This window comes from Sinocyclocheilus rhinocerous, unplaced genomic scaffold (assembly GCF_001515625.1).
Source record: "Sinocyclocheilus rhinocerous isolate Xijiao unplaced genomic scaffold, SAMN03320098_v1.1 scaffold946, whole genome shotgun sequence".
Lineage (NCBI taxonomy): Eukaryota > Metazoa > Chordata > Actinopteri > Cypriniformes > Cyprinidae > Sinocyclocheilus > Sinocyclocheilus rhinocerous.
In genome coordinates, this window is record NW_015633151.1 from 2,294,591 (window position 1) to 2,315,034 (window position 20,444).

The window sequence follows — 20,444 nt, forward strand, 5'->3', positions numbered from 1 at the left end:
CATTTAGTGACATCTTAATGTGACCTGTGGTATTACAGCTGACATAAACACTACATTTGTGGCCACAACATCATATGTCTTCAGCGTCACACTCTTTGCACATCGTTTCTTTTAATATTTTATTGGGCATATTTACAAACACCAACATGCATAGAGCTGATTCACAGGGAATTACAGAACTCAAGAGTTGGTACAGTACATAATATGCTTTAAGTGTGCTACCAGCGATGGGCATTACCACACAGAGCTACGCAACTCATTACCACACAAAAGTACACACACAGGAGATAGATAGAGAGATAGAAAAGAGGAACAGATAAAAAGCAGACATTAACCACAGACAATAAGCACACTATATTTATAATGCAACATAGCTGTTTCTTTCTCCAAAACATATTAATGAAATGTCATAATGAAAATGACAACTACAAGAACTAAAAATAATAAATGAAAATAATCATTAAAAAAAACATCATGCATCATTGCAGTTTGCCCTGTGAGGTAAGACTATTACACTAAATATGATTTTTTTTTTTTTTACCGAACCCCTGCTGTTTGCTTACTTCTCAAACCATACGATTTTATTATATTTTCTTTGTTTTTAAAACAGGGACATTAAAGCTCAAGCCAATTACAAAGCTAACTTCTCAAGGAGCTAAATCTCAGACTTTGTTTTCTCTTAAACTATATCTTAAAAATTGTATCAACTGTCCCTTGACATACTCATACATACATAAATCCCATACACTAATTTTACTTATATATACAGCAATGTGAATTGGTTACTGCTACTGTAGCCCACTGCTTTTTGCTATTGGTTGGAATAATCCAGAAGGCATATCATTATGTGGTGTGATAGGCAATGCTGTGTTCCATGCGGACTGGCACGCTTATGTGACCGGGTTATTCTCTCATTTTTCAGAATATATTTATGATTAGCAGTGTCAGAGGTGTGACAAAAATTCATACATGTGGGAAACACAGAGGGCCATTTAATGAACAACAATAAGCAAGCTCTATTTAAAATCACCTTTCCCACCACAGCCACTAAAATCCTGGCCTATTCCTTTAGCATTTGTAGTCTAAGTGAAAGTATTTGTGCACACAAATAAGTTGTATTGATGAATACCTGACATTTGCTACACACATTCATACAGGTTTAGTATGTAAACCCCTGATTCAAAGCATTATACGGATGCAGAATATCCATTCAAAAGAAAATCATGAATGCTATCAATCATATACGTTTCTCCAGCAACAAGCCTCATAAACAATACAGTACAGAGTATGCATAGTCACTATCAAGCTCATGGGTGATACAGATCTTACCACAGTAGCCATCACACTGTATGAAATAGAAAAGAATCATCTACACACTACCACTCTAATACGTATATCTGACTGTTACCATTGAGAGTTACAATAATAACGATAAGAGAATAATAATGTCGGTTTTCAAACAGAATATTTTTTTCTTGGTAAGTGAGATAATAAAAGGGTGTATATAAGGGCATCTTCAGGCAATACCAAGAGTTCATCTACTAATTGTTGGTGTACAAATTAGAACAACGAAGTATTAATATTATGAGGAAAAAATTATTTAAATTGTCAAGCAGTTAGTTTTTAGACTGATTAGCCAGTAATTTCTTATTAAACAGTTCAATAAAAATAAAATATTAATTGTATAATAAATTAAAGAGTTAACTTGAGTAAATCTGTCATTTATGTACTAATGCAGCCCCAAAATAACCAAAACTCATGCCTTTGCCCTTTGTAGTAATGAAGACGTGCTTGCCTTTGGGCTGATGATATGGTAAGAAATTTAAGGGGTTTTACACACAGTTTCGGATGAAAATAGGTCGCATATGCATATTGGTTGTTTATTAGACTTAAAATTATAATGAAATGCTGTTTTATGAATATACGTAACTTTGCGCTTTTTAAGTAAGATTCCGGGTGAGCCGTTTGTTATGGCAACACACCTAATAATAAATACACTATGATGGTTTTACTTGATTTTTATTCATTACCCAATTCTATTTTTTGTCTATCTGTCCATCTATCTTTTTAAAATCTAAATATATATTTATGATTTATACAGTTTCTAATATATCACAGAAAATATTCCAGACGTCACAAACCAGGCAACGAGGGTCAGAGATAAACAGATAAACGCGTAACACGGCTACTAATAACTACATCTATATATGGTCTTTTCCCTTATACATTATCCCCTGATATTCTTTCACACAAACATACAGGCAAAATTAAAGATAAGTCACATGATAAGTGAAGCATAACCAATGGGAACAAGGCCTTCCTTGTGACCTTGACGACATCGAATCCAGTCATGGTCCACGCCTCCCAACAGGACAAGCTCCTCCCCCTTCCTGAAGCTCAGCTCTGTTCCAGTGCCTGTGTGGTCACACAGAGTTCGGACCGTCCTGATGAATCAGAACACAAGACTCAGCTTATTGTTGATGGTAAAAGCTTCAGAGACTCTTTTCAGAGATTGCTTTATGGGTCACCATATTAAACTGTCATAGATGAATCTAACAATGTAAATGTGGTAAAAGACATGTTTTGTTTAGACCTTGAATATTTGTGAGTGTAATAAATGTTAATATTACAATAAAACATATATTTTTAGTAATATTATGAATTATTCATGTATAAATATTATTATATTTTTGACACCACATTTTAAAATGTTAACTAACCTTGACTTGTCATTAAAAAAAAAAAAAGTTGAAATTATCTGATATTTTAAGAGACTTACTGACCAGCAGGGTGATATTATGATATTCTATGATATTATTTCCTTTTTTATTTAGTTTTTTCCTTTTTTTGTGCATTTTTTAAAAATGTTTGTTGGCTTACATGACTTCAAGTTTACCAATATAGGACTTGACATAAGGACTGCTGCTTTATTACGCTGACATTTTCTCGTTTATTCCCTAAAGAATATTTATGAATTTTAATTGAGAAATTCATGTTTTGCAAATAAATAAATAAATACATTTCAATAAAAATATACAACTCTATTTAAGTCATTACATGTATGAATGTATGATTTTCATTTTTATTTATTTGTTTATTTATTTTTGTATTTCTGAATAAATTAATAGACAAAAATTAACATTGTGTAATTGACCTAAATAACCACAAGCCCTTCAAAAGCACTTTATTTTTTTTATTTCTATTAAAAGGTCTGAACTTATCTCATAAAATGCATAAATGTAAATCTGTTAGGAATATGAATCATCTAACAGAAACTTTACCTCAGGGGCTTTGGCTGATCTCTGGTTTCATTAATCTCTTCCTTCTCATCTTCCTCCTTATCTTTGCTTCTCTGGGGCTCTCTCTTCTCAGGCGGAGAACCCTGGTCAAGATTCACTATGCGGGAAAGGACGGATACGCCTGGGGAGAGCCACTGAGATGGGCGCCTACAGTATAAGAGAAGATATAAAGACACATCACATAAATAAACCTGATAAAATCTGGATTATACTAAACTGACATTTAAAAAAAAATCAACATCAAACCTGCTTGCTGGTGGGTTGCTGGGGCTCTTAGAAGCTCCAAAGAGCCGTCCCAGACCCCAGGGAACAGCAGCTCCACTATCCTTCAAGGAAAGGTCGTCTCTTGGTTGCTGCCTGTTTTCATCTGGACTTTTTGGATTCAGCGAGAAGCCAGTCTTGAAGTCTCCTGGTGAGTTTGGACTTTTATCATCCTCTGTGGTGGTGGCCAAACCAAAGTTCTGCCCTAAACGCTCCCCAAAACGCATTACTGCACCCCAGCCTTGCTGAAGAGCCTGGCCTGCCTGCTGGGAAAGGCTTCCGGCATCAAGAGGTATGGAGATCTCATTCCCTTTAAACCATGATAATGGCGAACTGGCTTCCTCCTTGGTGACGCCTGACGACAGCGAAATTGGATTGCGATAGGCTGACAGATCAAGAACGTGACTCGTGAGACCTGAATTAGGATTGGGGTCTAAACCCAAACTGCCAAGGTCTTGCTCTAACACGCTTCCAAGATGATGGCCACTTTCTTGGAAAAGCCCCTTGGGTGACAAGTGGAAGCTGAAGTCTTCATTTGGTGGGCTATATATCTCAGATGTGTGACTGGCTGGGGTGAGAGGTGGGGAGGAGGGGTCAAGGTGGTGATGCTGAAACAGCAGGTCGAGGTTAAAGGTCAGAAGAGAGAGAGGCTGCAGTAGGAGGAGAAGCTCCTCAAAAAGAGGCTGGCAAGAAGTTAGTGAGAGACGCATGAAGGAAGCGGGGCGGTAATATGTCTCCAACACATCTGTGGGAGTGAGGAAAAAGAAAATACAAAGGTAAAAATTATGATAAAAAATATGTATTGATATATATTTTAATTATAAAAGCATCACTGGTTAAAATAGATCTAACTACTATGACGCTTAATAAATTCTATTCATTATGGGTTATCAAATAAATGTATATAATTACATTTTAGTGAGTACTAAAAAAGGGCATTTTGGTAATTTAGTTTTACTCAACACGTAAATCAATGCCTTTTACGTGTATTATATATAAAATATAAAAACGTTATAAAATGTAAAAATGTGTTACTATTTTGTTTGTACACTCAGTTTTTTTACTCTATTCAGTTTAACAAGATTGAAAGCAGTCTTGGGAAAGTTGAGTTTGATATTGCTCAGTATTGTTCTAAAATCCAGCGTGGGCTGATAATAATGTTTTGGAACATGGTAGCTGATCTAACCTTGTCATTAGCGTTTGGTTGAATCTTGCTTGATCACCTAAAGCTGGTTATATAAGTCAGTAATTGGTTTGTTGGCAGTCCAAGATGTTCCACTAGCTGCCATTGTTCCAAAAACTAGCTTGAGATGGATTTTCCAGCAAGGACAACTGGAGAACAACAGTAAATGTGAACACTAACCACTGCAGGACTGCAGATGTGAAAGCCAGTAATCCAGGAGCTTGACACTTCATGACAGATTAGAAGAAGAAAATAATAAATCAATGGAGAATAAAAAGAAGAGAGAGACAATCAATATCTTGTAAATAAAATAATTTTTTAGACAGACCGAGGAAAGTTCTGGCTTACTTGAGAAGGCCAAACAGAAATGCGTTGAACTTGTGTCTGCTCTGCTTAAGCTGGGGAAGCCCTGCTACTTTAGTCTGAAGGTTGTGCAAAGCCTGTGTGCCCGGGCCTAAAGAACCACAATAAATGATGATTTTTAAAAGATACATGTAAGTTATCAAGCAAACAATTGATTATGAAATGCTAGGAAAGGCAAGAGAATGAATGTGTACCATAATGAACAAAGTATCGAAATCCTGCTAATGCTACAGAAAACATAAGGCAATGAATATGAGCAGCAAAAACAAAGAATACTGAGGGAGAAAACCAAGGAATATTTCAAGACAGGAAGTATGACAGAGATGGGTCAATACTGCAGGGATTCATGGTGCCAGAAAATAAAAGAACGAAACAAGTGTGAGAATGAGAGATGGAGAGAGAGAAAAATGAAGGTAATTGTCTAGTGTGCCAGGTCCAGATGTCTTATACCTGGTTTGGTGGAGGCCTGAACCAATCCCCAGGGTGAATTTGGCCTTCTGCCTGCAATGAGGTCACTCTGATGAGGCTTGAGTCCATCAGAGAGCAGGTTGCGCAGGGCTGGGCAAAGGGACTGCAGTACCAGACGACCAAGACAGGGATTTACACTGCTGTCTCCAGAAAGAGTCTGTCAACAGAGGTCAAAAAAGGGCAATGGAAGATAGGCAGACAAGAGGGGGAGAGAGATGGAGAGAACGAATAAAAAATGTACAAAGCAATGGAGAAAAAAGATATAGGATATATAAAGTGTTTAAAATAAATAAAAGAGGTAGAGAGAGGGAATATGAAAATAGGAGAAAGAGGTGAAAGGTGCATGAGGTTAGTGTGAAAATAAGTTATTCGCAAAGCTCATGTTCATGAACTTTGAAGTACCTTATCTACTGAGTAAAACTGGACAAAGAAAAAAGGAAGAGATAAGCCAAGTGCATGGAAGTGGCATGGAGAGAGAGAGGGAAAAAACAGGTACGGTTTACTAATTCTATTAATGTTTCAATTTAATTTTTCTTTTCTGTGGGAATGTCTATATTAAACTGACGTGGAGTTTATGATGCCAAGTTTGAGAAGAAACATTTGCGCAAAACTGACCTTCTGTACAACAGTCCTGGACGAACTGAACTGAGCCAAAATGGCTTCCACTGCCACACTGACAGAATTGACAAGAACTGTGAGCCAAAACACATAAAATGTCAATAATTATTTACAAAAGCAAAATAAAGACAAATACGGACCAAAAGTTTCTGAGGTATACTATACTGTATTACTTTTCTTTTCTTGCAGGCAGGCAGAAGACAGCCCTTCAGCACTTAGTGAGGGCCTCACATCTTCTCCCATCCAGGCTGCGTTCTTCTGCTCAGAGCCGGCAAATGAGAAGCTGCGAACAGCTATTAGGAGGCAAAGACACCAGGGTGCGCTTATAAACTCGATTAACAGAAGATAATGTATTACAGTTGATCTTGAGCCAATCCAGTGCAGTACATGACAGCAGCTCGTGAGGAACGTGTATAGATCTGATACAAATATTAATGAATAAATTATGAAAGATATTTATTCATTTCAGTCATATTTGGACTTGAGTTGACATATTTGGGTTTGTCACATGCAAAAGCAAAACATGCTGAGCAGCATAAAAAATAAACACCAATGCCTTTAAAATCAACAAAAATATACAGTAAATGTCAGGGGTAAAAAATAAAATAAAATAGTATATAAAATAATTAACATTTTAAAATTTTAAATTAAATATTGTACAGCCATAACCACAAAGAAATTTTCAAAAAGTTTAAATGAGAGCAACAAGTATATTTATATAAAATTATTAACTTACATCATTTATAATCAAATATTTCAAGCAAACAAAAAATTAACACTAACAGTTGACCAGTAAAAAAATAACAAAAATAAGCCACATATTATCATTATTAAGGTTCTGATGCCATCATGCAACAGACAACCCCATATTTCACACTGTCACAGACACAGACAGTGCTACAATATCCACAGGATATGAATGGAGACACAGCGACAAACAGACATGGTGCTTTCAATCGAAGAAAGTGGAAAGAAGTGGAGGAAAGTGAGAGAAATGAAAATGCACTGATCTCTTACTTAAAGTGAGCGGTGGTGGACTCTGCTGAAAGTGAAGTATGGGTACCGATGGCTCCCGCAGAGGGGCTTGAACAGGGGGTGTGTACAGATAAGGGTAGTAAAGGGGTGCGGCAAGGGCAGGAAGGGTGTGACTGCGGGGGAACAGGGGTGAACAGAGATGGGCAACATCTGTGCCTGGAACTGGAGGCCCGGACCTGTGGGGAGGCGAGATCGCTCCTACGGGGGAAAGCCGTGGGGGGGCGCCTTTATGCAAGGGGCAGTTTTGGGGGTGATAAAGGTAGTAAGCAGGGAAAGATACAAGCTGCTGTTTGTTCTGTGTTGAGTTTTCATTGCTGTTGTGGTCAAAAAACGGGTTGATTGGTGGTTTTGAGTCATCAGTGTTGTCTGATTTTAAATCAAACAGCGAGTCGACATCTTTATAACTGTTTTTGTTCACATAGCTCCGATTTTTGAGGTTTCGCATAGCTATGTAAGCCTGCATGTCAATGTTTTTGTACGGCGTTATGTCTCCCTCAGTGAGAGTGTTAATGTCAGATGGTGGTTCAGGGTCAGTGAACAGCTTCAGGCTGCTTCTTGTGTATCTGGCATCACTGTAAAGTGAATCATCATTTCTGATTGAATCGACTCCACTGTTATGTGGACAGAAGCTGTTTTTTGTGCTGTCAAGATCATGCCCACAGATGTATAAAGAGTCTAGGAAGCTGTCAGCATGATTGCAGCGGTGGTACAGAGAATCCATGTTACCACTGAGATCATTTTCCTGTTTACAGAACAACATCGTATTGTTTTCTGGGCCGGCACAGTACAGGGAGTCAGTATAGTCATCTTTGCTGCAGTCAAAAGTGGAATTTACGCATAACGGGTTTGAGATGTTTACAGAACCCTCACAATGGGTCACGGCACGATCCCTGTTAGTGCCAGTGTGGTAAAACTGGGACAGGGGAGCAGAGTGCAGGTAATAAGGTGAGGTCAGGGAGAGGGACAAGGGAGGTGAGGACACTTTTACAGTTATTATGGGTGAAGAATTATGAGAGCATAACAATGGAGGAGATTCAGAATCGAAAGGATGGGAAGAATGGTAAAACAGCAAACAGTGATGAAAGAGGGAGAAAAAGAGAGAATGGAAAAAATGTTAGTGTCATTTAGAAGAAGAAAGAATGCACTTATGATGAAACAGATGAAAGAGAACTCCAAACATTCAATATGCTGTATGTAAAGAGTATTTTCTGTGTTACAATAATCATACAAACATTAGAACACAGCACAACATGCCATAGTGCGTGGGGAAATATGTATATAACTCATTGTCTAAAGATGTGAAAATTTAGAGAATAATAATACATTTTTATCTGGACAGCACATTTTATGCCGCTCAGTGTTTCACAGGTCAGAAGTTGCATTAAAAAATATTTTAGAAAAAAAGAGAAAGCATAACTATTTTAGCCTAAATAAGTAAATAAGACACAAGCAAAAAATATAATATTAAATACAAATCCATAAAAACTAATCAGTCAAGAACTCAAAATTTCCTTCTTATAACTGCACAGAGTACTGAGTGTCACACATTTGCATCTTTTCTTTGCCAGTTTTTTTTTTTTTTAACTAAAACAAACAAACACACATACAAAAACTAAAATTTTCAGCATATGGTGTGCAAAGCCTAATAGCACTTTATCTGATCTCTACACATTCGACCGTGTGCGGGAAAGCAGTCTCTATCTAGGATCTCACGAGGAGCTGCACTAGGATCACATTTCATCTGCAATGGCAACTTTGCTTTGAAAGACAAGCTACAAGGTCTAAATGTCTGGAAAATAAGCTTTCAGATCTAGAATACCTTCTGATTCATACCAGTAGATAGCATGTTGTATTTTAATTGATTTTGCTGATTATTTGTTATCAAATATAACCATCCAACTGAATTCCCAGTCAGTCAAAAAGAGTGCATTTTCATCACACAGTACATATCACTAGAGAATTATGATTTACAGACATAAAAGCATTCTACTTTACCTTAACTTGCCAGATATTTCCCTCTCTCAAATGAAGTCAGTTTGACTCAGCACTTCCTGTTTCCCTGTTGCTGTATTGTGATTGGTGTAAAGGTCTGAGTCACACCTTTTCTACACTTAAAGGCATAAGGTCATGTTCTTGAGCTGACTGACACAGCCAGAAATATGAGTCATGAAGGGAGTAAAGATTCAATAAACAGCAATTTACTAACACAGAATAAAACAAATGTACACAAGTTGAAGAACTAAACACCAAAGCTAAATTCATGAATACTAATATCCATGAATAAGATGAATAGTGCTTATATTGCCAAAGCATGGGTTAGCAGAGTTGTATGATGTGCTAACCTTGTAAACAAAAATGAGGGCTCCCTCAAATGTATTTGCTACTCAATTTACAGGCACATTAGAGGCCATTTATATCTGAAGTCAAAAGTGAAGTAACCTGATCCAAGCAAATTAGCCTTTTCCATTTGGCAGATAAACAGCACAGAAAGGAGCAGAGCAAAAGAGAAATGGCAAATTAAAAATAATGCAATGAGAGAATAACAAGCACGGGAGTATCAATTTAATAATAGGAGACAACATGGCATGTCAGAAAAATGACAAAGCAAGCTTGAGGAGAGAGGCAGAGAAGTGTGGGGTGTGCATTATGACTTTTGTATGAGACAATATTTCTGATAGTATTATCATTTCAAGTTTTGAAATACCAATTTGTTTGACACTTTAGCTCAGATAAAATAGAAACTACTGACTGAAAAATAGGAAGGCTGACAGAGGAAAGTATGATACATAATGTGTGCCAGCCAGGGCAAAGGAAGAGAGGATGAGAGAAAAAATGAATTAGCCTGCTGAGGAGGATGAATAATTAAAAGCTTTGTGACATCATGAAAAAACAACACAGCATTAAGCCTGCTGCATTCTGAAATTCCCTCCAGTCTTGCTCTGCTGATTCATCTACCCATCTGCCTGCGTGACTCTCATCTTGGCTCACCACTTTCCATGTCATCAGACTACTGTTCTTTTACTTTCTCCTTAATATTCCACTGAATTTGCACTGTTTTATTGTGTGGATGAACTTTCTAAGACAAAACATGAACTATATTTATGAAATGCAACTTTACCTGATGTTCTGGTTTCCAAAGTCCATGCTCCATCTGCCATTCCCCTAACTTCCACTTTATCTTCATCATCCATCTTCTTGGTGTTAACAGCTTTATCTCTTTCATCACAAATAGTCCTAAGGCTTCCTTCACTTACTGAACAGCCAATTTGTTGGGACACTTTGGGTTCTGCTGGGCAATCTTCTTGTATATTCAGGCGGCACATTTCCCTAAAGAGAGACAATGAGGCAGGAGTGGGTGGCGGCTGAAGAAATGAGGCTTGTGCTTGGGAAGTATATTCCCAGCCATCCCCATCAATCTTCTCTCTTCTCCATTTGAGGTTGTACAGAAAATCAGGGTCTGGGGTGATAACAGTTGGATCAGGTTCTGGTTGAACAGGAGCTGGCGGGGAGCTCTGTTTGCTTCTGTTGCGTAATTCTTTAAAGGTTGTGACTTTTGAGCCTGAAGTTGAAGCTGGGCCTTTTTGCAACATGCCATCATTTGACGATTTTCGCATCTCAAGAGGTGGCGACTCTGTATCTGGGGTGAAGGCTATCAGCCAGTCAAACCTATCTGGGCGAAATGCATTGGCAGGCAGAGTGCAAGGTTTGAGAGGAGGAAGTTCAGGAGGATTGGAGGAAATTGGTGGACAAGAGGGCAATGGTCGTGGAGGTGGAGGAGGAGGAGGAGGGGTATCTGAAATCACTGAAGTATAATCAAAGATTCCAAAGCTAACATTCAGGATGTTTGTATTGCTAAGATCAGTGCTGTAATATGAGTTGGGAGATAGGCTAACATTGGATCCAAAACCACAGCTGCAGCTATGATTACGGTGTCCACTATTTCTCTTATGTCGTCTTGCCATTTCTGTGAAGGATGTTGTCCTGTTTGATTCCTTCTGTTCATCTTTACAAATTTCCTTTTCACTGAGAGTATCTAATTCATTTGCACCTGTTGACCTGTCTTTCCCAAATCTGGATCCTTCTTTCAATCTGGAATGCAACCCCTTATCTACACCTTCTTCCTTGTGTGTCCAGTTTACACTGATTTCTCCAATCTGAGAGACGTCAGACATTGGCTGTTGCTCATTCTCCAGGACAACATCTACACAAACACCCAACTCGGGACTAAGTTTAAGCAATTCAGCTTGGGTGAGGCCTGCTAGGGCAAGCAACTTTCGGATTTCCACATCCAGAGTGTGAAAAGATGGAGGCGGCGGGAGTGATGGTGGAGGTGGAACAGCTGGAGGCGAGGACATCGCAGGTGGAGGTGGCAATGGAGGAGGTCTGGACATTGGCGGTGGAAAGGACAGAGGAGTCTTTTCTCTTTCAAGCTCAGCAAGTCTCTGAGCTTCTAGACGGGCTTTATGATGTTTTCTTGGAGGAGGAATGGGTGGTTTGGGGGAGGTGAGAGCAGGTCTGTCTGTATTTAGGGTGAAGTAGGGCACAGGTTGTGATGGAGGAGGAGGAAGGGCAGGAGGTTTTAAAGCTGGGGGTGAGGATGACAATGCAGGCAAGGTAGGGACAGGGACACTTGTAGAGAAATTAGTAGCGTGATTGGTGGATGTGACTGAGAAAACATGTCCGCTGATGTTCTCGTAAGTGTGTGAATCTGGGTGGGCACTCACATGCCTCGTTGGAGGTTTTGGGGGCCGAGGAGGAGGCTCCAATGGCGATGGAGCAAGTGAATCCGAGGCAGGGGTTTCATCAAGATCAGAGGGGGCTGTCATATCTACCCCTGCATCAGAAAATTCCTGGGATTCACTTGATTTGTTGTTTTTATACAACTTCCATGGAATGTCAATGTTGTCCATTTCATCCAAAACTCCAGTGATATCCTCATCATCAAAGTCTAAACCTTCCTCCTGAAGTTTCACAAGATAAGCCAACTTCACCTCTTTGTTAACCCTCTGAAGCTTCTGCTGGTGATCCAATCTATCTCTGACAATCAGCTCACCATCCAGTTCCCAGTGTGCCAGCCTAACAATGCGGTAGAACAGATCCACTTTTCCCAACTCTTCTATGGAGTCTAAAAAATGGAGGAGATCCACTTTAATACATTTTCCTTCTTCTGATCCCTTGCTGTCTACATAATCAGAGGACGGAGAGCAAGGGGCTGAGGGATAGCCTTCATCAGAAGAGCAAGGCGATCTTGCAGAAGTGTTGAGATCCAATGGTAAAGCATTGGACTGAAAGGCAAGGCAGTTGGAGACCGGGGAATGAGATGATGGATAGCATTCAGTGGCCTCTTGGTCCTGGGATGACAATGAAAATGTATCAGGACAGTCACACTCCAGATCTGAGCAGCTGCTGATGGATGTGGATGAAGATGAGGTAGAAGATGTGAGGGAGAAGTCCAGCAAGGATTTTGGACAGTTGCAGCAAGAAGGGACAAGAGTATCATCATCTTCGTCGTCATCATCTTCATCATCTTCACCATTACAATTGCCGTTGCCATTCTCATCAACATTAGCATTCACATTTATACCACAGTCATCATTTTTGAGCTGACCACCCTCTTTTTCATCCACACTGCCATTGTCCTCCTCTCTCTCCTCCACTGGAATGACATGAGGTTGCTTTACTTCTGGCTTACACTCATCTTCTTTGATGTCTTGTTTGGGAACTGCCAATTCCTTCTGTGGAGGTGGTGGTGGCAGCTTCATTTGTTGCCTGATGTTTACAGTGTTATTATTGTTATGGTTGTGATTAAAAAGGCTGTTGCTATCCTGAGGTGAATGGCCATCACAACACAGACAAGGTAGGCTGGGCTCATTGCAGTTTGGATCCACAGCTGGGACTAGGTTTGATACAGTGTGTCCACTTTTTGGTTTTGAGATAGCTGGTATTGCGTGAGCACCATTCTTCTGTGGCCGCACCAGTTTGGATTGAACCACTGGGGCTCGTGCACCTTGACTGGGGCCCTTCAACCTGGAAGACTCAGGTGGTCCCCGAGTGCCACGACGAGGGGATGAAGATGCTGTGTTCATGTTTTTGTCCTCCCTCTTAGCCCCTTGGCTTGGTTTTACCTCCGTACGCCTATCGACAAACCTGCGGGAACGTGGGGGCACAGAGGGACGAGAGGAGTGGTGCATGGTGGGATAGTTTTTATGTCCTGATTATTATTCTGGTGTTTTTCTAAAGAGTTTGTAAACATATGGGGTCACATCTTGGATCTAGTTAGTACCTGAAATATTGAGAAAGACAGATTTTGTTTAGAAACACAATAATTGACCACCTTAATTGAGAAATTGGACAAAAAATGTTTTCACAATTTAGCATCACTTGGTAAATTTTATAGATAAAGTAGTACTTCTCTGTTGCTCTTGGACTGAGATTAAACATATTATTTCCAAATTCTCAGAGCATAAAAATGTATACACTATTCTGTGTTACTGAAACACGTGTACTGTACACACCAGCTTTTTAGAAACTGCTTGCATGCTAAGTACTATTCAGTTGTTTGTCTAATAAATAATATATAATTTTAATAATAATTTCAGTTATAATAATTTTAATAATAATGCTACATATAACGGTATTTCATGTAAGCATATTATATCAACATTATTAAAATAATATATTATTTGTAAGAGTAAAGAAAAAAATGCATTCTAATATTTGCCAACTGACAATTAGATTCAGAACTTGGCATCTTTTTAGTCTTTTACTGCATTCACCCAAAGCTATGATGACCTCAGATAATAACAAATTTGTATTCATTTGCGGAATTTGTACATTATTTAATCTAAATATATTATCATGCCCATAAGAGAGAGAACAAAAACAGCCTATATATAGGCTAATCAACATATCCTTAACATATCCAGAAAGCTCTTTAGTCTACTATACAAAATCTGCATAATTTTTCTCTGCATAAGGCACGTGGAGCAGAAAATCATAGCAATGACAAACGCTGTTTTTGCTCTTCATGAACACCGTGGGCAATGCACTGCTCGCGCCCAATGTCCTTGGATACAGAGGATGTAAATCTAGGCCTAGTGCGCGTTTAGTAAATAAACTCATGACTGATATAAATACAATACAATATTTGAACATCACGTAATCTAAGACGCCGTTGTGTATTAATTATTTGTTGGTGGCTAATATATTAAATATTTATAGAGTATAAAAAATGATGTGTAATAAGATGTGATGACATACGAGTTGTGATGACACCTCCTCCGTGGACTTTAATGGTACTGGTATCAATACAGGAGACTAAAATTTCACAATAATAACGTATCGGTTTATGATATATCTTCGAATACCTTACCGTATAAACAAAACAACAGATTCATCAGCAAAATCCGGAAATAAAACAAAACGCACATAATCCAGCAGACAATTCAATACGAAACAAATTACCTCATTTCCAGAAGGATATAAATCTCGATCTCTATTCCATCGCACAAACCCTGACTCTGAAATTATTACACGCCGTTATTCTCTTTCCTCCTGTCTATCGCTCCGTCATCCAGCCCTCCAGCCCTCCCTTCCCCTCCCCTCTTCTCTCTCTCTCTCTCTCTCTCATCCCATCCTCGAGACCACACCCCTCAGCAGCATCTCTGCTCTGCCTGGACCAAACCGAGAGCAGCGAGCCCACAAAACTTCTCTTGCACACACTCATTCAAACACCTCCTCACACAGAAAAGTGCGTGGAAAAAGAATGTTGATCAAAGTTCTTTATTAAAAGCACATTTCTCGTCTTTCTATAATCCAAATTTACAGCAATGATGGGGATTGATGGATGACTGGATAGGTTACACATTCTGGTAGAGTCTAAAAAATATACAGTACAACCTAATGTGACAGGTTTCCCGAAAAAAAAAAAAGTGCCACTGTGTTCTGCCTTGGCAGATATTTTATCTAGGTATTTCTTCACTTATTTAACTTATTAAATACTTAAGTTGATTGTTTTTAAAGAATATGTGCATCTATTCACTGGGATTGCACCTGATCAGCCGTTTGTTGGTTCTTATTCTCAGTGCAAAAATAATATATACATATTTTTCCTTTTTTCTTCCTCATTTATCCAAAGATGCTGAAAATACAATCCAAAAACCTGATGAAAATATATGGTTTATTCATATATATATATATATATATATATATATATATACACCCCAAGTGAAACACTGACATGTGTTGTTTATGTGTGCAATATGTGGAAGACCTATGAATCAACATATTGTATTTTTCTGCAACAATAAAAGGGAAAACACAAATAGTTATGACAAATAATTCAACTCTTGACAGTATATTTAAAGTGCGGATAAAACCTACCATTTCCATATTTACTCAACCACTAAAATCCCTCCCTGCATCTTTATTTCATCCTTTCCTTTCTTTGAACCACGGCTTATTTGTTTCTCTTATATATTTTCTTGGCAAAATTAAGAAACACAGCGGGAGGCAGATTCTTGGCATGAAGCTGGATGAGTTTTTGAAGACGGCGATAGCTCTCCTCCTCATGTTGATGGTATCGGATAGGCAATTCCAGAGTATCATACAAAGCCTTGACCCGTTCAACACTTTCAGCATCACTATGTCCGTAACATGCCTGAAAGAAAGAGGGAAAATCTGTTAACTTGACCACATTTGACTGTTGCTTTCTGCAATTATTTCCTTTTAGAAAATGTCCCACATTTTCTCACCTCTAGTTCTGCCCTCTGTTCAGGTGTCATGATGCCCAGTGCAGTCACCACCAGCCAGCTGCATTTGTTGTCCTGGATATCCGTGCCAATCTTTCCAGTCACTGTGGGGTCACCATAACAATCCAAGTAGTCATCCTGTCAATGACAAACATGTTCTGAATGCTTTGGTATATTACAACCAGAGAAGATCTGATAGCTTTCAGGCTTCAAAAGTGTTGCTTTATTATACACTGCAAAAAATTGTCTTGTTTCTAGTCAAAATATCTAAAAATTCTTAAATCAAGATACTTTTACTAGAAAAGCCAATTGACTTAAGATATTTAGTCTTGTTTCCAGAGGGAAAAAACTAAATTAAGTGCATTTTGCTTAAAACAAGTAAAATTATCTGCCAGTGGGGTAAGTAAAATACTCTTGTTTTAAGAATATTTTACTTACCCCACTGGCAGATAATTTTACTTGTTTTAAGCAAAATGCCTGCAGCCACAGGGAGATAAAAGGAGTAGAATGCGGTTTTGTATTTCACAATGGCTTTGTACCTGAAGCAAATACACTGTAAATCAGTCAACGATAGTGAATTCATAAATATTATTTAGTTTTGTCAGGTTTCATGCCATTTAAGTGGTCTGACCCTTATAGACACCCTCTCACCTCTCCATTGTGAAGCGATCAAGGTCAATTTTGTGTGGAGGTGCTGTCATCAGATCTAGAGCTTGACCCAGCTCTGTCTGGAAAGAAGTCTTGAAAAAAAAAAAATTCAGGTTTTAGACAGCCCACATACAGTATGTCAGTATCTATTAAACAATATGCAGTTAATCATGTGATAGAAACTGCATAATAGTCTTCGTACATTTGTATGAACAAGCTGCCAGTGAGCAGTGTTGGGCAAGTTACTCTGAAAATGTTATCAAATTACTGATTACTGATTACTCCTTTTAAAAGTAATCACGTTACTGTTCTGATTACTTTATTTCAAAAGTAATTAGTAATTAGTTACATTACTAGTTACGTTACTTTTTTCTCCATTAAATTTATGAAATCCCAGCATACACGCTCCTGATACATATTTGTTATTAAAGCATCAACATTCACAGAACACTGTTATTTTTAACTAAAGCAAGCGGCTGCTGCGTGCATGGTTTGGCATGGCAGAATGCCAGCAAAGAGCGCTGCATTTATAATCTCTAAAAGACATCTCAGTTCATCGCAATCTCACAAATCTCTGTCAACACAATAAATATATGCATAATGAATCTTTCATAATGTCTACAATTCGTGTGTTATAATGAGAGGATTCGTGAGCACGCAAATTTCAGCACTGCATTGCTCAACGCGACAAACACGTGTTATAGCCTAAATAGAAAGTCTTCATATGCTTGCACCTGTTAATCGTTTATATTTTATATTAGTTCATGTAAAATTATAATGTGTTAAATTACTCCGTTACTAAAAAAGTAATCAAATTACAGTAACGCGTTACAAAGTAATGCATTACTGCCCAACACTGCCAGTGAGCAATAATAAGTTAAAATGTGTGCACATTGCTGTAACAGAGTAATGAAACTTTTAGGTGATTACCTCAGTAAAAAGCTCAAGAAGATGGATATAGTAGCGCTGTCCTCTGCAATGTCTGCGAAGAAGGCGGTAGATCGCCCCCTCCAGGAGAAAAGCATCATTAATGGCATCCAGACCAATACCTTCCTGACAAATACATAAACAACATAGATTAGCACACAATTGATATACACTAGTGTAATAGAACACACACACACACACTTATATAAATAAAATATATATTGTAATAAATATATATTTATATATTATTATTATTATAATAAATATATATAATATACTTATTATATAATACTTATTCCTCTAATACTTATACCGTAAATTAAAATAATTTTGTCAATCCCAGAAACTGATTATTATGATTGTTCTTAACAGTAAAAGTATTATAATAATAATCAATATTCTTTTGTGTGAAAAAAATATTGAAATAAGAATGTGGAATTGAGTTCTACTATTATAATGATGATGAAGATGATGATGATGATGATTAATAATAGACTTATCTAAGTTTAATTTCAAGAGGACAAAATGTTACATGATAGAAAATACATGATAGAATTTTTTTTTTTTAAAGATTCCACTTCAAAGAATAAAACTAAATTGACTGGAAATATTATTAGAACATAAACAAATTTATCAATATTCACTCCTTGTAATGCAATTTTACGGTATCATCAGCATATATCTCAAACCAATCATAAATCAATCAATCAATTACCTTCTTATACCAACAGGGTTGACCCCTTCTTGTCAGGGATGCATCCATAATGTCATCAGACACCAAGAAAAAAGCCTGAAGCTGGGGAGAAAACAAAACGTTTTGCACTGCACAATTTGTTCGTTTGCATTGCAATTGACCTTATGACAGATAAATGACTGACAGCCCAAAGTGGCAATCAAATCACTGCACTAAGAAGCCTTGCTGCCATTTTGTCCATCAAGCTGTAAAGTCTATCAAGGTGTTGTTATAGCAGATGTCATTCGGATACTAGGTATCCAGAGTGGCTAGTTAATAGTTTTGTTCGTTCCTTTCCTGAAATCAGCCAGTAATCTTGAATAATGCATGAACTGGATCAGACTTGTCTTTCTTTATGACACTGACATTTTACACTTCTGAGATTCTGTGACTTTTTCTCCATTAAATAAAAAGGCTGTACAATTAAAGTGTGTGAGTTTGAGTTTTTTTTTTTTATTATCATTAGATGTAATTTAAGTGGTTACATTAAATTTTATATGGAAGTATGCTTCATTGTCAGAAAAATTAAGAAGGAAAAGTTTGGTTTATTTCCTCTGTCAATCTCTATCTACAGTTAGTGTAAATGTATACTAAATGTTCATCCAAGATACTTGTGCAATGATAAACTTTGATAAACTGCATTTGAAGTCATTTACTCTGAAATCATCTTGTACACCAGCGAGCAAGCTGACTTGCATTGTCAGTAACCGTTGTCATAAGGTCAATTAATAGTATCAATTTCACACACCAGTTCAATGCACCATCCAACCAAAAGGGCTCTGTGAACTTCATCAGGTGCCAGTTCAGAAGGAGAGACCAGCTCCCGTAGCGAACCAATCACAGACAAGCCTCGGTTTCTCTTGCCTCCAGGAGCATTGTACCGAAGCACCTAAAGAAAAATGATACTTATTTCAAAATAAAAAAGAAAAGCCAAACTGACAAATAATAAAATAATTCAATAGAGTGTCGTTTCAGAATGGTTTCAGATCTGTTCTAGAGTTTTAAACTTTAAATGCTTTGTCTGCCATCTTAACTATTTGTCTTCATGCAGATTTCCTCGCTCCAAACAGGCTGGGAGAGGTTTACTCTACCTCTCTGAGTCTGTTGAGGGCATCAGTGAGAACTGGATCAGTGAAGTCCTGCTCTGTAAGTTCAGAAACCAACTTTTCAAACTCCAAATCAAAGAGCTGAGCATCTGACAACATCTTGCCTTTCTGCTGGACACCGTTACTGCACCTGTTGTCACTCTGAAGTGATGGAGCACAGAAACATAGTGTGATGACAGAGACATAAATCAGAAACAGGCAAACATATGACATAGGGATTACTGTATCACTTGGAAAATATGGAAATAATATGTTGTCCTAAACTGAAAATACACACTGTGCATGCATAAAAATCTGCAGACAGCTTAACGTAGCGCTTTGATAATGCATTGGGTTTAATCTGTAGTAAAAGACTGATTTAGCAAACTTGCTATTATGTGACAGCTTTTATAAGGAATAAATATTATATCCAATTTTAGGAAATAACAGGTGGAATAATACTTAGCACAATCACACATAAGCAATGTAAACATGGTAAACATGATCGCATAAACTTTGCTAGCTTCGCTAAGGGAGCTGCATTAACATTATTTACATAGTATTTGAGATTAACCGGATCATAAAACACTTTTATCTAGAAAGAGGTTTACTTTGACTTACCACGAATCTGTCCTTGCTCAGACTACTGCCACAAACAATTCTGTGGGCTTTTATTTCACCTGCAGTATGAAAAGTCAAGACGGTCCATGAGATCGAAGGCGTACCTCATATTGTAGTTTTTTGTATATTTGTTTCAGTATGAAGGCTTCGTTTAAACTTCAAGTACCAAAATGCTTTGCGCATGATCTGTTGGGGCGTGTACGCAAAAGCTCATATGACATCACGAACGTCCATTGGTTGCAGTAATCGAACGAGGATGGGCTCCAGAGAAATCAGCCAATGAGAAGAGACTATCCACGACGCAAAGGGTGGAGTGAACGCAAAGGAACCTATCAGATTTGGCAAACTCTAGTAGCATGATAAACACCAGTTTATGTATATGACAGATTGACAATAAACAGTTATTTCTTCACTGTTGGACCCCAAAATATCAGTTACTTCGCATGGTTGTAG

The 20,444-nt window shown here is 37.9% G+C and overlaps 1 protein-coding gene and 1 pseudogene across 4 annotated transcripts; both read right to left on the bottom strand.

The window, feature by feature from the left end:
- Positions 1–77: 77 nt before the first annotated feature.
- LOC107743195 (uncharacterized) lies at positions 78–14,804 on the bottom strand. 4 transcript variants are annotated; one of them, XM_016556337.1, is made up of 12 exons: positions 14,692–14,804; positions 10,346–13,510; positions 7,210–8,208; positions 6,366–6,485; positions 6,190–6,266; positions 5,977–5,994; positions 5,557–5,731; positions 5,092–5,197; positions 4,924–4,970; positions 3,546–4,305; positions 3,282–3,446; positions 78–2,444 (listed from the first exon to the last, which is right to left on the bottom strand). In XM_016556337.1, exons 2-12 carry the CDS (start codon positions 13,416–13,418, stop codon positions 2,279–2,281), a joined length of 5,706 nt encoding a protein of 1,901 aa, XP_016411823.1. In that variant the 5' UTR covers positions 13,419–13,510; positions 14,692–14,804; the 3' UTR covers positions 78–2,278. The 4 variants fall into 4 exon arrangements, with proteins under 4 accessions (XP_016411823.1, XP_016411824.1, XP_016411825.1 ...); XM_016556338.1 differs by having other exon boundaries at positions 14,600–14,804; XM_016556339.1 differs by lacking the exon at positions 7,210–8,208.
- Positions 14,805–15,440: 636 nt separating this feature from the next.
- LOC107743216 (farnesyl pyrophosphate synthase-like) lies at positions 15,441–20,212 on the bottom strand (annotated as a pseudogene).
- Between the last annotated feature and the right edge of the window lie 232 nt (positions 20,213–20,444).

Bases quoted from the DNA above. Each gene is read 5' to 3' on its own strand.
- LOC107743195 (XM_016556337.1), bottom strand. From the start codon at position 13,418: ATGCACCACTCCTCTCGTCCCTCTGTGCCCCCACGTTCCCGCAGGTTT. The intron at 6,486-7,209 runs GTAAGAGATCAG...GCCTCCTAATAG, and splicing joins TCCACCACCGCTCACTTTAA to CTGTTCGCAGCTTCTCATTT. The intron at 6,267-6,365 runs GTAATACAGTAT...TTTGGCTCACAG, and splicing joins CTGCCTGCAAGAAAAGAAAA to TTCTTGTCAATTCTGTCAGT.